This window comes from Terrapene carolina, unplaced genomic scaffold (genome assembly GCF_002925995.2).
Source record: "Terrapene carolina triunguis isolate 2854851 unplaced genomic scaffold, T_m_triunguis-2.0 Scaffold97, whole genome shotgun sequence".
NCBI lineage: Eukaryota > Metazoa > Chordata > Testudines > Emydidae > Terrapene > Terrapene triunguis.
In genome coordinates, this window is record NW_020664448.1 from 15,443,412 (window position 1) to 15,455,732 (window position 12,321).

General features: G+C 41.7%; 1 protein-coding gene across 1 annotated transcript in view; it reads right to left on the minus strand.

Annotated features, from left to right (window-relative positions):
- The window catches only part of SLC36A4 (solute carrier family 36 member 4), a 214,724-nt gene that overhangs the window by 163,073 nt on the left and 39,330 nt on the right, over window positions 1–12,321 (minus strand). The window contains exons 2-5 of the mRNA XM_026651640.1: window positions 6,674–6,797; window positions 5,712–5,802; window positions 4,285–4,373; window positions 1,508–1,603 (exon numbers count right to left, since the gene is read on the minus strand). Of these exons, the coding sequence (XP_026507425.1) occupies window positions 1,508–1,603; window positions 4,285–4,373; window positions 5,712–5,802; window positions 6,674–6,797 (400 nt within the window). The remainder of the gene's footprint in view (window positions 1–1,507; window positions 1,604–4,284; window positions 4,374–5,711; window positions 5,803–6,673; window positions 6,798–12,321) is intronic.

Consider the following 12,321-nt stretch of genomic DNA (forward strand, 5'->3'; position numbering starts at 1 on the left):
TTCAAAACACCAGGTTAAACTCTGGGGCACTGCAAAGCAGGTTCTTCTGCAAACAAAACAAGACAAATAATTTCTTTAGCTAACATCAAGTAAATACCAAGGTGATGAGTTTCTTAGAAATGCATAAAAAAGATAGATGGTTTAAAACCACATACTGTACAGTGAAATGAAGAGATTTTTGTAAAACAATATTGTAGGAATATTAACAATATGTACCTATAATTAATGCACATGTAAATCCTTTAGCAGGGAAAGAACCATATTAAGACTATTATGACCAGAGAACATGAAAGGCCTGATACAGTCTAAATTATAGAAGTTTCAGCAATGTAAGATGACAGTTATTCTCAATGCTTACCAAATGATTCAATATGAATCAGTCCTGAGGTTTCAGTCAGATGAGAATTCATAGAAAACCATCTCTCACTTTATTTTTTCTAACTGTGGTTCGTATCGTTTTTGGGAGGCATACATCACAGGCTCTGGTGGACTGAGGAATGTTCCAATGGAACTCTTCATATAAAGTTAAACATACACTAGAACTTTCTTTAGATAAATTATTTTCTGCAGCAGAACTTCTCTGGAGACAGAATTACAATTTATAGATTGTAATATATCAAAGGACTTATGGGGCTGTCATCCTACCTTCACTTTAAACCAAATTTCCCTATAATCGAGTTCTATTGCATTCCTATAACATAACCACCAAAAATATCTGAAAAAATTAATTCACGTTTTATACAATAACCAAAACACACTGCACACTATTGCTGCATCCTTGAAAATAGTAGGGGAAAGACATTTTCCTTGTTGAAAGAAGAAATTCTTTATATATGCTCATTAAAACAAATATTTATATTTAACAGCTCTAAGGTTTTGGATTTCATTATCATCTCACAATACCATAACCATTATTTAGTCTGGCCTACTATGACTCTTTTTTACAGATGGGAAAGGAAAATGACTGAGTTTCTCAAAGGGAAAAAAATTTCAGAGACAGACAACAAGCTATTAACATTTTTGTTTCATTAACATGAAATATAATAAAGATTGAACATCAAATACAATCTGCAGAGTAGCGACATGTCAAAGAATAGGTTGCTCCCGTTCAGAATGCATATATTATACTAGTCATTTAAGTATGCACTACAGACTTGCTTACAGTGAACCCTTAATATGGAGAAATGTGTTTGTGGTAAAAGAGAACTGAAATCCTAAATTGTTTCAATACATTAGAATGTGCAGAATGCAATTCTGGTTATACCAAATTTCTGCTTATAGAGTGAAACTGAAGTAAATTTTCTCCCACAGAACTTTAAAACTAAGTGCTTGACTGTGGGAATTACACTCTCACCCCTTCCACACAAGATGTATTAATTATGGTATAAAGTTTTTGCTAATCCACAGAAAGCAATATCATGGGAGAAAGGTAAAATTCTAATGTTTCGCAGTTTATCCATTCCTTTTAATATTTCATTTATTAAATTAAATGCTGCAACAACCTTACCTTCCCCAGGAAGCTCTTTTCTGAAGGCTGTTTAGGGGCCCTACTTCCATGGCGTAACTAACTGTGTCACTATACCCTAATGAGGTCTTTTTCAACCTGAAATGAAAGAATGGAGAGAAGTTGATAGAAAATGTCAAGGCGTAAAATATGATATACTCTGCCATAGCTTGAAAATGTTGTGGACTCACAGGGTCAGTTAGAGCAATTCTGGAACATCATTCAGTAGCTGTAGAAGGCCTGACCTGCTACTTGAAGTCAATCTTCAAGAAGAGCATGTCCTGTGCACTTTTAGCATTTAAACCATGATTCTGCTCCCAGTTAAGTCAATAGTGCAGACTCAGGTTTTTAAAGCACAGATTTCTTATGGCAGGTCTACAAGAGCACTTACTGCACAGCACGGTGGGGTGTAATTCTACAGTGCTCCAACATGCCGTGCGCTGTCCATATGGTCCCAGCTGATGTGAACTAAAAAGTACTCAATAACTTTGACAGTACGTTAGTACGCGGCATGCTGAAGCACCGTAGATTTACACCTCAGCCTGTCATGCAATAGGTGCTCATGCAAACATACGCTGAGGGGATTAGTCTCCAGAAGGAATGAATCCAAACATGGTGACCGACTTCGGCATTCTGGTGAGAGGTACAGATCCACCACACTTAAAAGTGAACCCTTTGCCTTATACCTATCTACAAATCCCATTTATGAACTAGGTAGAAATTACTGATTCATAAATTCAGAAGGGACCACTGTGATCATCTATTCTGACCTTCTGCATAACACAGACCAGAAGACTTCCCTGAAATAATTTTTGTTTGAACTAGAGCATATCTTTTAAAAAGCATACAATCTTGAAGAATCTGAGAATCCACCACAACCCTTGGTAAATTGTTCCAATGATTAATTACCCTCACAGTTAAAAAATTACAATTTATTCCCAGTTTGAATTTGTCTAGCTTCAACTTCCAGCCAATGGATCTTGTTCTACTTTTGTCTGCTACACCGAAGAGCCCATTATCAAACATTTGTTCTCTATGAAGATACTTATATATTGTGATCAAGTTGCCCCTTAACTTTCTCTTGGTTAAGATAAATAGACTCTGGAAGCTCAATCTATCACTATAAGGGATGTTTTCTAATACTTTAATCATTTTTGTGCCTCTTCTCTGAACTTTCTACTTATCAACAGATGAAGTAAGGCAGGATACAATCCCCAGAGACAGATTGTATCCCATTAAACTGGCCAAAAGAACAAGAATAATTCTGTGATTTAACCCATCAAATACATTTTGATTGTTCCTTTTCACTGAGATAGAAAACCAGCAATTGTGTTCAACCACATAACAATCCTATGCTTGACGATGAGATAGATATTTGTTAAGAAAAATCAGTATTAGTTGTGAGATTCTAAGGAGAGCCAACTGTGAATATGAGAGAGAAATACACACCTCCCCTCCAGGAGTGTGACATTTAACTCCTCCACTGCATCATTTTAATATATTTCTTCCAGAATCTAAATGTAAAAAAATCTAATTTTTCCTCAAGCCAAGAAGATAATAGTATAGTATTAATATCAATGTGATTTAGTAGTAATCATACTCCACTCTCCATATAAGTGGGGTCATTTATAAAATGAATGCTTTTCAAAAGTTATAAAATTATACTAAGAGTGGGAAATGTAGAAAATGCTTTGCACTTGCCATCCAGTTTTCTATTTTAACCAACTATTTCCTCAATATGCCAAGCTGCTTGGCAATGTTTTTCTGGATCTGGCTAATCAGTGCCAATGCCACCAGTACAGTAGTTCCATCACTGAAAAAAACCTGTCTCTCTTGCTTTTCCTGTCAGAAGCAGGTAAATTACAGAACTTAAACTTAGGACCCTAGCGTAGCACACCTGCACTGGAACTGAAATCATTCCTTTGGATTACAAAGGTGTCTTTTCCCATACAGACTAGAAACATTGATCTGATATGAGCTCTGATACCGTTAAACATTTCCCATCCATCGACTTTGCACAAGGAAACTAGAAGGAATATCTTTTTGCAAAAAGGTTCTTGACAATGGCCCTTGATCATCCAGTCCTCTCAGCATTTTACTTTTTCTCCTCACAATGCCAAAAGAATGCCATACTTCAAAAAATGTTGGGAGGGTGGTGGGAGAGGGCATGTTAGTTGGGCTGAAATGCTTGTAATTTAAAATGCTCTGCCAGAGAAGCTGTTGCTTTTGGATTCTTCCCAAAATGCATCTGTCTCAGCCACTCACTTTTACTCTTAGAATGTTACTCTCTCATTTCCTTTTGTATCACATTTTTTATCTTTTTCTATGAGTCTCTCTTTTCTCCATTCTCTCTCCTTGTTTTGTTCAGACTCCTTCACTCTTAAAATTAGGGCTAAACAACTAGAACTGCAGTAAGAGAGACTGGGGTTGTTTTCCATTTATGGGTATCGAATAGGTGTAAATCCATCGAAGATGAACCAGCCTAGTTTAGAACACATGAACAGTAGGCAGAAAATGAACTGTATTTAAACAAATATTGTTCAAAGCATTCTAGAAAAGATGATGCCAAACAATTAAGCATTCCTGCATGCCAGCTAGAAGCCATCATTGGTAGTTACACCAAAAGAAGTTACATGCCCCTTCCTCCTAGGCTCTGACAGATACCTCTGAAGAGATTATTAGAGCACCAAGACATTTTGCAGACTGAAGACATGAAATGAAATAGAATAAGAAATTGAGGGAATTCAGATGCTATATGTAACAAATAGCTCCACATTTACCTCTGACACAGATGGTGGCTGCATCGTACCAAGATGTGCATACAATGAACAGATACAACTCCTATAAGCACAAGGCTGATTGGTCCAAGCTATATGGAGAAAGAAAGTAGGAAATGGGGTGTAAATACCTGAAACCCTGTAAGAAGAGTAATTTTTTACAGAAATATACAAAGGGGAAAAAACTCTTTAAATAACATTTCGCATTTTAACAAAAAAGGATCACCTCCATAAAAGTTTGAAACAAATATGGTAAATAGAAAAACAACTAAGTACTGCAAGTCCAAAGGAGTTTTTATTGCTAGTTTATTTAGGACTCATGTGGCTGAGCAAAAGATGGGATGGTGAACAAAGGGAAAGAAGTAAATGCGGGTGCAGATTTCATCCCAATATCCAGAATTTCGCAAAAATATTTGCCAAGAAAAATGTATCACACAAAAAAGATGTGATTTTGCACATTTCTAAATAATGGTTTCAAACATCTTATTGTCATCACTGCTAAGGGTCTTTTTGATTATAAATCAGCATACTTGGTGCTGCTCAGTAGAGAAGATGATATGGTCCCTGCCCAGAGGACCTAAATACAATGATAAATATTACAGATAAGGGAAAATACTAGGACTGGTTGAAATTTTTTCATCAGAGCTATATTTTGGAGAGAAAATTGGATTTTTGACTAAACAAAATTTTGCACAAAGAGTATCTGCTTTGGACAGAAATTTTCTAATTTTTTTTAAACCGAGCATCCAGAAACTGAAAAATTTTCAATTTTCAGCCAGAAATGGAACATTTTGATTTGGAAATGCTACCACACTTCCTCAAGGGAGTTTTACTTTGGGTGCCTTATGCCCTCACTCTCCTCTATGGGCCAGGCTCCCCAAATGGACTATGTCTGCCATGATGCAAAGTGGCCATGGGATTTCCATGAACCATCTCATCAGATCAGCAAGATGGAAGATCCTGGTGCATCATAGGAGATGTTCTCCAACTAAGGAACCCAATCCATAGAAGAGAAGGAGGAAATGAGGACCCAAATTACAACTCACATTAGGCACCATGGCAGCATTTCTGAACCAAAAGTTTTCGGTTTTCAATTTTTCACCGAAAGTTCACAGAATTTTCTTCAGGGGACTAAAACAAAACGCACACACATACACACAGTTTTCCAAACAGGTCTAGAAAATGCAGTGTATAGAGATTAAGGTTACATAGTGAGCCAATGGCCAGTTCAGGAATCCCAAATCCTAGTCTCCAGTTCTAACTAGACTCTGGAAAGGAAAGCTAACATGATGCCCTGTTCAAGTTGATATTGAAATAATAGGTCACATAATCAAGTTACCTAGATTTTAGTTTTATCACTCTGAACTGCAGAGAGGTGATAGAGTTTTCTATGCATCTCTTCCACATTTAAGAAGGGAAAAGGCTCTTACCACAATGCCTGCATTTTTTATCGCAAGTGGAAGCCCTAGAAGCCCAGTTCCAATGTTTCCTTTGAGGAGATGAGTAAGTGTTTGTACAAACCTGAAAATACAAATAACAGAGTCACAGTGGAGCCTTTGAACAACATTCACATAGCTTTTCACCAATCAGTTTATAAAATGTGAAGATAAAATTTATAACCTTTAAATGTTTCAAGATGATCAAGGCAGTCTTGTGAAAGATACATAGGAGCCTCAAAGCAAAAATAGATGGGATGCTCCTATCAGAGTCTGGATTTGAGTTCTGAGGGACTGAAGCCAGGTGTTCTCAGGTGAGTGATCCCTCATCTGGAATTCACTTCAACTGTTGGTTCAAAACCTGGATTTCATCTTAATTGTGAGGTGAGACTCTCTTTTTGCCTGAGAGAGGGGCAACTAAGTGCAACAGGCTGATGCTGTGCTGATTTTTGCCTAAACTATTTTAAAAGTTATGCCTTTTAAATGGTTGTAGATGCAACCAGGAGTCTGACAAAGAGTAACTTAAAAAATATATCAAAGAAAACTTTTTCAGACCCCCAAATTAATCTACATTCAGGTTCATTAAGCTTTATTTCCAAGGTCTTCTGGATGCTTCCCATATAATTGAAACAGTCTTAAAATAAATTTGATTTGTTTTGTAATAAGAGCTCCTTGGATCCTGAGCAACTCAAACTCTTTATATACAGTGCAATCATTCAAAAAAATGTCTACTTTATCATTAGTACACTGTCAAATTCTGGAAATTGAGGGCCTACCCAAAATAGTCCTACACCAGAGCTTGGCTTACCAAAAAGCTGTCTGTGAGGATTCCCACAGCAGAATCATAAAGCTATGCTACAGTCATGGGGAAATCCCTTAAAAGCACAGGGATATTTCCAAAGAACAAGTCAAATGTAATAAATTTTAAAGAGAATGACATTAAAAACCATACATACGTAATGCCCTCTTGATTATCAAGTTGGTAATGCTTCTCAACTGGTAACAATTCATTTTCGTGCTCATCATCAGAGATGCTGTCCGAATTCTGTTCTCCAATTAAAGGCTTCATTACTTCCATGTCTGTACAGTACAAGAAACCATTTTAGTACTATGACCAAATTTAGAAATATTCAGTAAATGAAACAGTTCCTAAACTTTTTCTGTACTGTTGTTCTTCAGGATGTGTTGCACCTGTCCATTCCATTGTAGGTGTGTGCTTGGTCACGTGAAAACTGAAAACCACTTTAGTCAGGAACTTTGGGTGAGGTCAAAGGAAAACCTTGTCTCTAAAGATGATTGTATAAGGAGATTCTGATAGTAAGGTTTGCAGTTCCCCTACTTTCTTGGCTGAGGTAATAGCAATCAAGGACACCACCTTCACAGAAAGGTGTAGCAGAGAACAGGTTGCCAGCAGCTCAAAGAGCGGATCCATCCACTTTGCTAGAACTAAATTTAAGTTCCGTGGGGGAACCTGGGTGTGTACCTGTGGATATGATCTGTCCAAACCATTCAGAAAGCTGATGAGCGTAGAGTTTGAAAAAAGTGATCGGTTATCGATGAAAGGGTGGAAAGCTGAGACACCCACCAAGTGAACTCTGGTGGAACTGAACAGTTAACCCTTATTGTTTCAGAAACAAAAGATAGTCCAATATAAGGTGAATAAGAGCTTGAGCTGGGGAAACGCCTTTCTGGGTAAAGCAAATGGGAGATCTCATCTGAGTCTCGTGGGAGTGACAATGGAGATCTGACAATGGAGGGCTAGTAGAGTCAAGAACCAATGTTGATGGGGCCATGCTGGGGCTACTAGTATAAGGTGAGCAAGATCTTGCTTGACTTTAAACAAGATGAACAGAAGCAGAACTGACAGCCAGGCATAGAGCAGGCCTTTCGACTAGGGTAGAAGGAAATCATCTGTCAATGAGCCTGTGCTGTGACTCACTCAGGAACAAAAAACATGACGTTTTGTTTGCTCTTATTGCAAATAGGGCCATGTGGGGAATCCCCCACTAGTGGAAAATTGACCTGGACACATCTGGACGAAGAGACCACTTGTGGTGACTTGTGAACGACCTGCTTAGGTGGTCTGCCCCCCCGCCATGTGCCTCCCGCCCCCGAGAGGTTCCCAGAGTCCAACCCATCAGCCTTGTGCCCCCACCCTGAGCAGTCCCCGGAGCCCACCCTCCCGGCCTCATGCCCCTCACCCCAGAGCCCCCACCCCAGTCTCATGCCCCTTACCCCCAAGCAGTCCCTGGAGCCCCACACACACACCCTGGCCTCGTGCCAAATGCTCCCAAGTGGTCCCTGGAACCCTGCACCCTGTCCTTCAAGGCCAGTCTCCAGAGCCCTGTCCATCCCTCCCTCACCCCAACCGGCCTCTTTCCCTCCTCAGTCCGCTTCCAGTTACCCACTTCTGCCACATCCTGGCCTCCCTCCATCTCCCCAGGGTTGCTATCTGGAGTCCCCTTGGTCCCTTCCTCTACCTGGAGCCTCCTTATTACCCCTCTGCTATCCCAGCCCCCAAAGGGGCATTGCACCGCTAGCTGGATCACAGTCCAACAGCTTCATCTCCTGGCTCTGAGCTCAAAAGTACTCACAAATATTCACATCCTGCTTTGCTGTCCAGATCCCAGCCCATACCCATTCCTCTCCCCCCTTCCCATCTCTGCTACTTGGCTCAATTGCAGGCATGGAGGAACGTACGGTGGTGGGGGCAGAGGCGAGCAGTAACGCCAGGTGGCTCTGTGTATCCTGTTTTCAGTTTAGGGCAGTGGTTCCCAAACTTTAACAACCTGTGAACCCCTTTCACTAAAATGTCAAGTCTCGCGAATCCCCTCCTAAAAATGAATATTTCCAGGGATTTTCTCCCTTACCCGAGTATAAATTATAAAAGCAGTGATCTTGGAAATATAAAATTTGTTTTTATGACATGCTTATTACACACTATCATTACAGTATTTTCATTATATTATGAAAATGGCAACACTCTTCCAAGATCTCACTTTCGTAGCTTGTATCGCTTTCCGGTCTCTCTGAATCATGTGGCATAGGCCACTGCTGCAGACAGGAGACCTGATTTCACTGATCATTCATTTATGACAATCTAAAACTACTTTCACTTTGCTACAAATTATTTTAGCTTTCATCCTTAGAGAAAAGTAATTGGTGTGCACACCAATCTAATAAGTTTAGTACCAATGCTGGATGCTTTACATGATGGGCAGTTCGTTTGGTTTCCATTTTTTCCAACCATAGTTAAGAGACAGTAGCAAGACAATTTGGTTCATTTTCACAAGGAACCCAACTGCAACTTACTCAAAAATTGTGTTCATAATGTAATTCAGCAGCAGCAAAGATAAAGCATTTATTTAAAAAAAATCAATTTCAATTTTTAGCTTCATTACCACATTCTAGAGGACACTTATCACCATTAGTATGCCAGATGCTCTCTGTCTAGTTGTCAGTTATACCACTGTGTGCCCAATGTTTTTATGCAGGACTCCTGCTCCTAATTGTGCATCCAAAGAGACGGTTGAAGGAACTATGCAGGAGGTGGGGGAGAAGAGACACGACTATGAACAGTGATATCCGTAGCCAGTAGCAGCATGATGGTTCTGGTAGTTATGAAGTAGGCAGTGGCACTTTTAACTTTTGCACGTCCTGGGGAGAAAGGGGTGTAGCACAGGAATGTCCAGTTTAAAGGACACTCCTTGAAGAGGTGTAGCCTGTGGGGCCTAAAACAGGTAATAGGATGGAACTGAAAGAGGAACTTCAGACAGAAATTGTAGATAATGCATTCGATGAGCGCAGACCCGAAACAGAGAAGGGACATGAGTGATAGTTGGAGAGGTAAGTCGGATCAAGGGTGGGAGGTTTTTTAAGATGGGTGATGCTAAAGCATGCTTATATTGTGAAGGGATAGAACCAGGGAAAAATATGAGATTAAAGAAAAGAATATGGGAGGGAATGAGCGTGGGCCTGAGAGAGATCAGGAGAGGGAATAAGATGGGATCTGAGAGGCAAGAGGAGATAAACAGATGAGAAACTTCCATGTCTGTCACAGGGAGGGGAGATATAGGAGGGGCAGAAGAGTCCAGGGTGGAGGAGTCTTAGGCCTGGTCTACACTAGGAGTTTATGTCGAATTTAGCGCCGTTACATCAAATTAAGTATGCACCCGTCCACACCACGAAGCTATTTAGTTCGATATTGAGGTCTCTTAAATTCGACTTCTGTACTCCTCCCCAACGAGGGGAGTAGCGCTAAATTCGACGTGGCCATGTCGAATTAGGCTAGGTGTGGATGGAAATCGACGATAATAGCTCCGGGAGCTATCCCACAGTGCACCACTCTGTGGACGCTCTGGACAGCAGTCCGAGCTCGGATGCTCTGACCAGCCACACAGGAAAAGCCCCGGGAAAATTTGAATTCCTTTTCCTGTCTGGCCAGTTTGAATCTCATTTCCTGTTTGGACATCGTGGCGAGCTCAGCAGCACTGGCAACGATGCAGAGCTCTCCAGCAGAGATGGCCATGCAATCTCAGAATAGAAAGAGGGCCCCAGCATGGACTGATCGGGAAGTCTTGGATCTGATCGCTGTGTGGTGATGAGTCCATGCTTTCCGAGCTGCGATCGAAAAGACGGAATGCAAAGATCTACGAGAAGATCTCTAAAGCCATGGCAGAGAGAGGATACAGCCGGGATGCAACGCAGTGCCGCGTGAAAATCAAGGAGCTGAGACAAGGCTACCAGAAGACCAAAGAGGCAAACGGACGCTCCGGAGCCCAGCCCCAGACATCCCGTTTCTACAAGGCACTGCATTCCATCCTAGGTGCGGCCGCCACCACTACCCCACCAGTGACCGTGGACTCTGAGGATGGGATATTTTCGACGGCCGCTTCCTCAGACATGTTAGCGGACGGGGAAGATGAGGAAGGAGATGAGGAGGACGAGGCAGTCGACAGCGCTTACAACGCTGATTTCCCCGACAGCCAGGATCTCTTCATCACCCTCACAGAGATCCCCTACCAACCGTCCCCAGCCGTTAACCCGGACACAGAATCAGGGGAAGGATCAGTCAGTAAGTGTTAATCATGTAAACATTTATTTTTAACAGAACAGGAATATTAACAATAATAACAATGGGTTTTTCATGATTAGTTTGCCCTAGGCGCTTAACGTTTCAGTCATTGGCAGTGCAACTACTGAAAAAAAATCTAACAATGTCCGGTTTAGCATGATTGGTTTGCCCTAGGCGCTCTACTGTTTAGTCCCTGCCAGTGCAGCTACAGTAAAATCCGGTCTATATGTCCGGGGATAGAGCTGAAATCCTCCATGGACATCTCCACGAAGCTCTCCTGGAGGTAATTGGAAAGCCTTTGCATCAGGTTCCTGGGGAGAGCGGCCTTATTGGGTCCTCAGTAGTAGGAAACATTTCCGCGCCAGGAGAAAAGCAAGTACTCCGGGATCATTGCCCTGCAGACCATGGCGGCATACGGCCCTGGTCTTTGCAGGCTTTCCCGAAGCATCCTTTCTTTTTCCGTCTCTGAAATCCTCATCAGAGTGATGTCGCTCATGGTGACCTGCTTTGAATTAGGCAGGGGAATGTTAGACTCATAGACTTTAGACTCATAGACTTTAAGGTCAGAAGGGACCAATATGGTCATGTAGTCTGACCCCCCGCATGATGCAGGCCACAAAAGCTGACCCCCCCCCACTTTCCCTTATCTCTGCTGTTGAAGTCTCCTGATTGTGATCTAAAGACTTCAAGTCGCAGAGAATCTTCCAGCTTGTGACCCCTGCCCTATGCTGCGGAGGAAGGCGAAAAACCTCCAGGGCCACTGCCAATCCACCCTGGAGGAAAATTCCTTCCCGACCCCAAAAATGGCGATCAGCAGAACCCCGAGCATACAGGCAAGAATCTCTAGCCAGACCCTTATTTTACCAGCGATGGCCGTTATTGCCTAATTGATTAGAATCACGTAATCCCATCAAACCATTCCCTCCATAAACTTATCTAGCCTAATCTTGAAGCCAGAGAGGTCTTTCGCCCCCACCGTTTCCCTCGGAAGGCTGTTCCAAAATTTCACCCCTCTGACGGTTAGAAACCTTCGTCTAATTTCAAGCCTAAATCTCCCCACGGCCAGTTTATATCCATTCGTTCTCGTGTCCACATTAGCACTGAGCTGAAATAATTCCTCCCCCTCCCTGGTATTTATCCCTTTGATATATTTGAAGAGAGCAATCATATCCCCCCTCAGCCTTCTTTTGGTTAGGCTAAACAAACCAAGCTCCTCGAGTCTCCTTTCATAGGAAAGGTTTTCCATTCCTCGGATCATCCTAGTTGCCCTTCTCTGTACCCGTTCCAGTTTCAGTTCATCCCTTTTAAACATAGGAGACCAGAACTGCACACAGTACTCCAAGTGAGGTCTCACCAGCGCCTTGTATAACGGAAGCAGCACCTCCCTGTCCCTACTAGAAATACCTCGCCTTATGCATCCCAAGATCGCATTAGCTTTTTTCGCAGCCACGTCGCATTGCCGACTCATAGTCATCCTGCGATCAACCAGGACTCCGAGGTCCTTCTCCTCCTCAGTCACTTCTAAGCTAT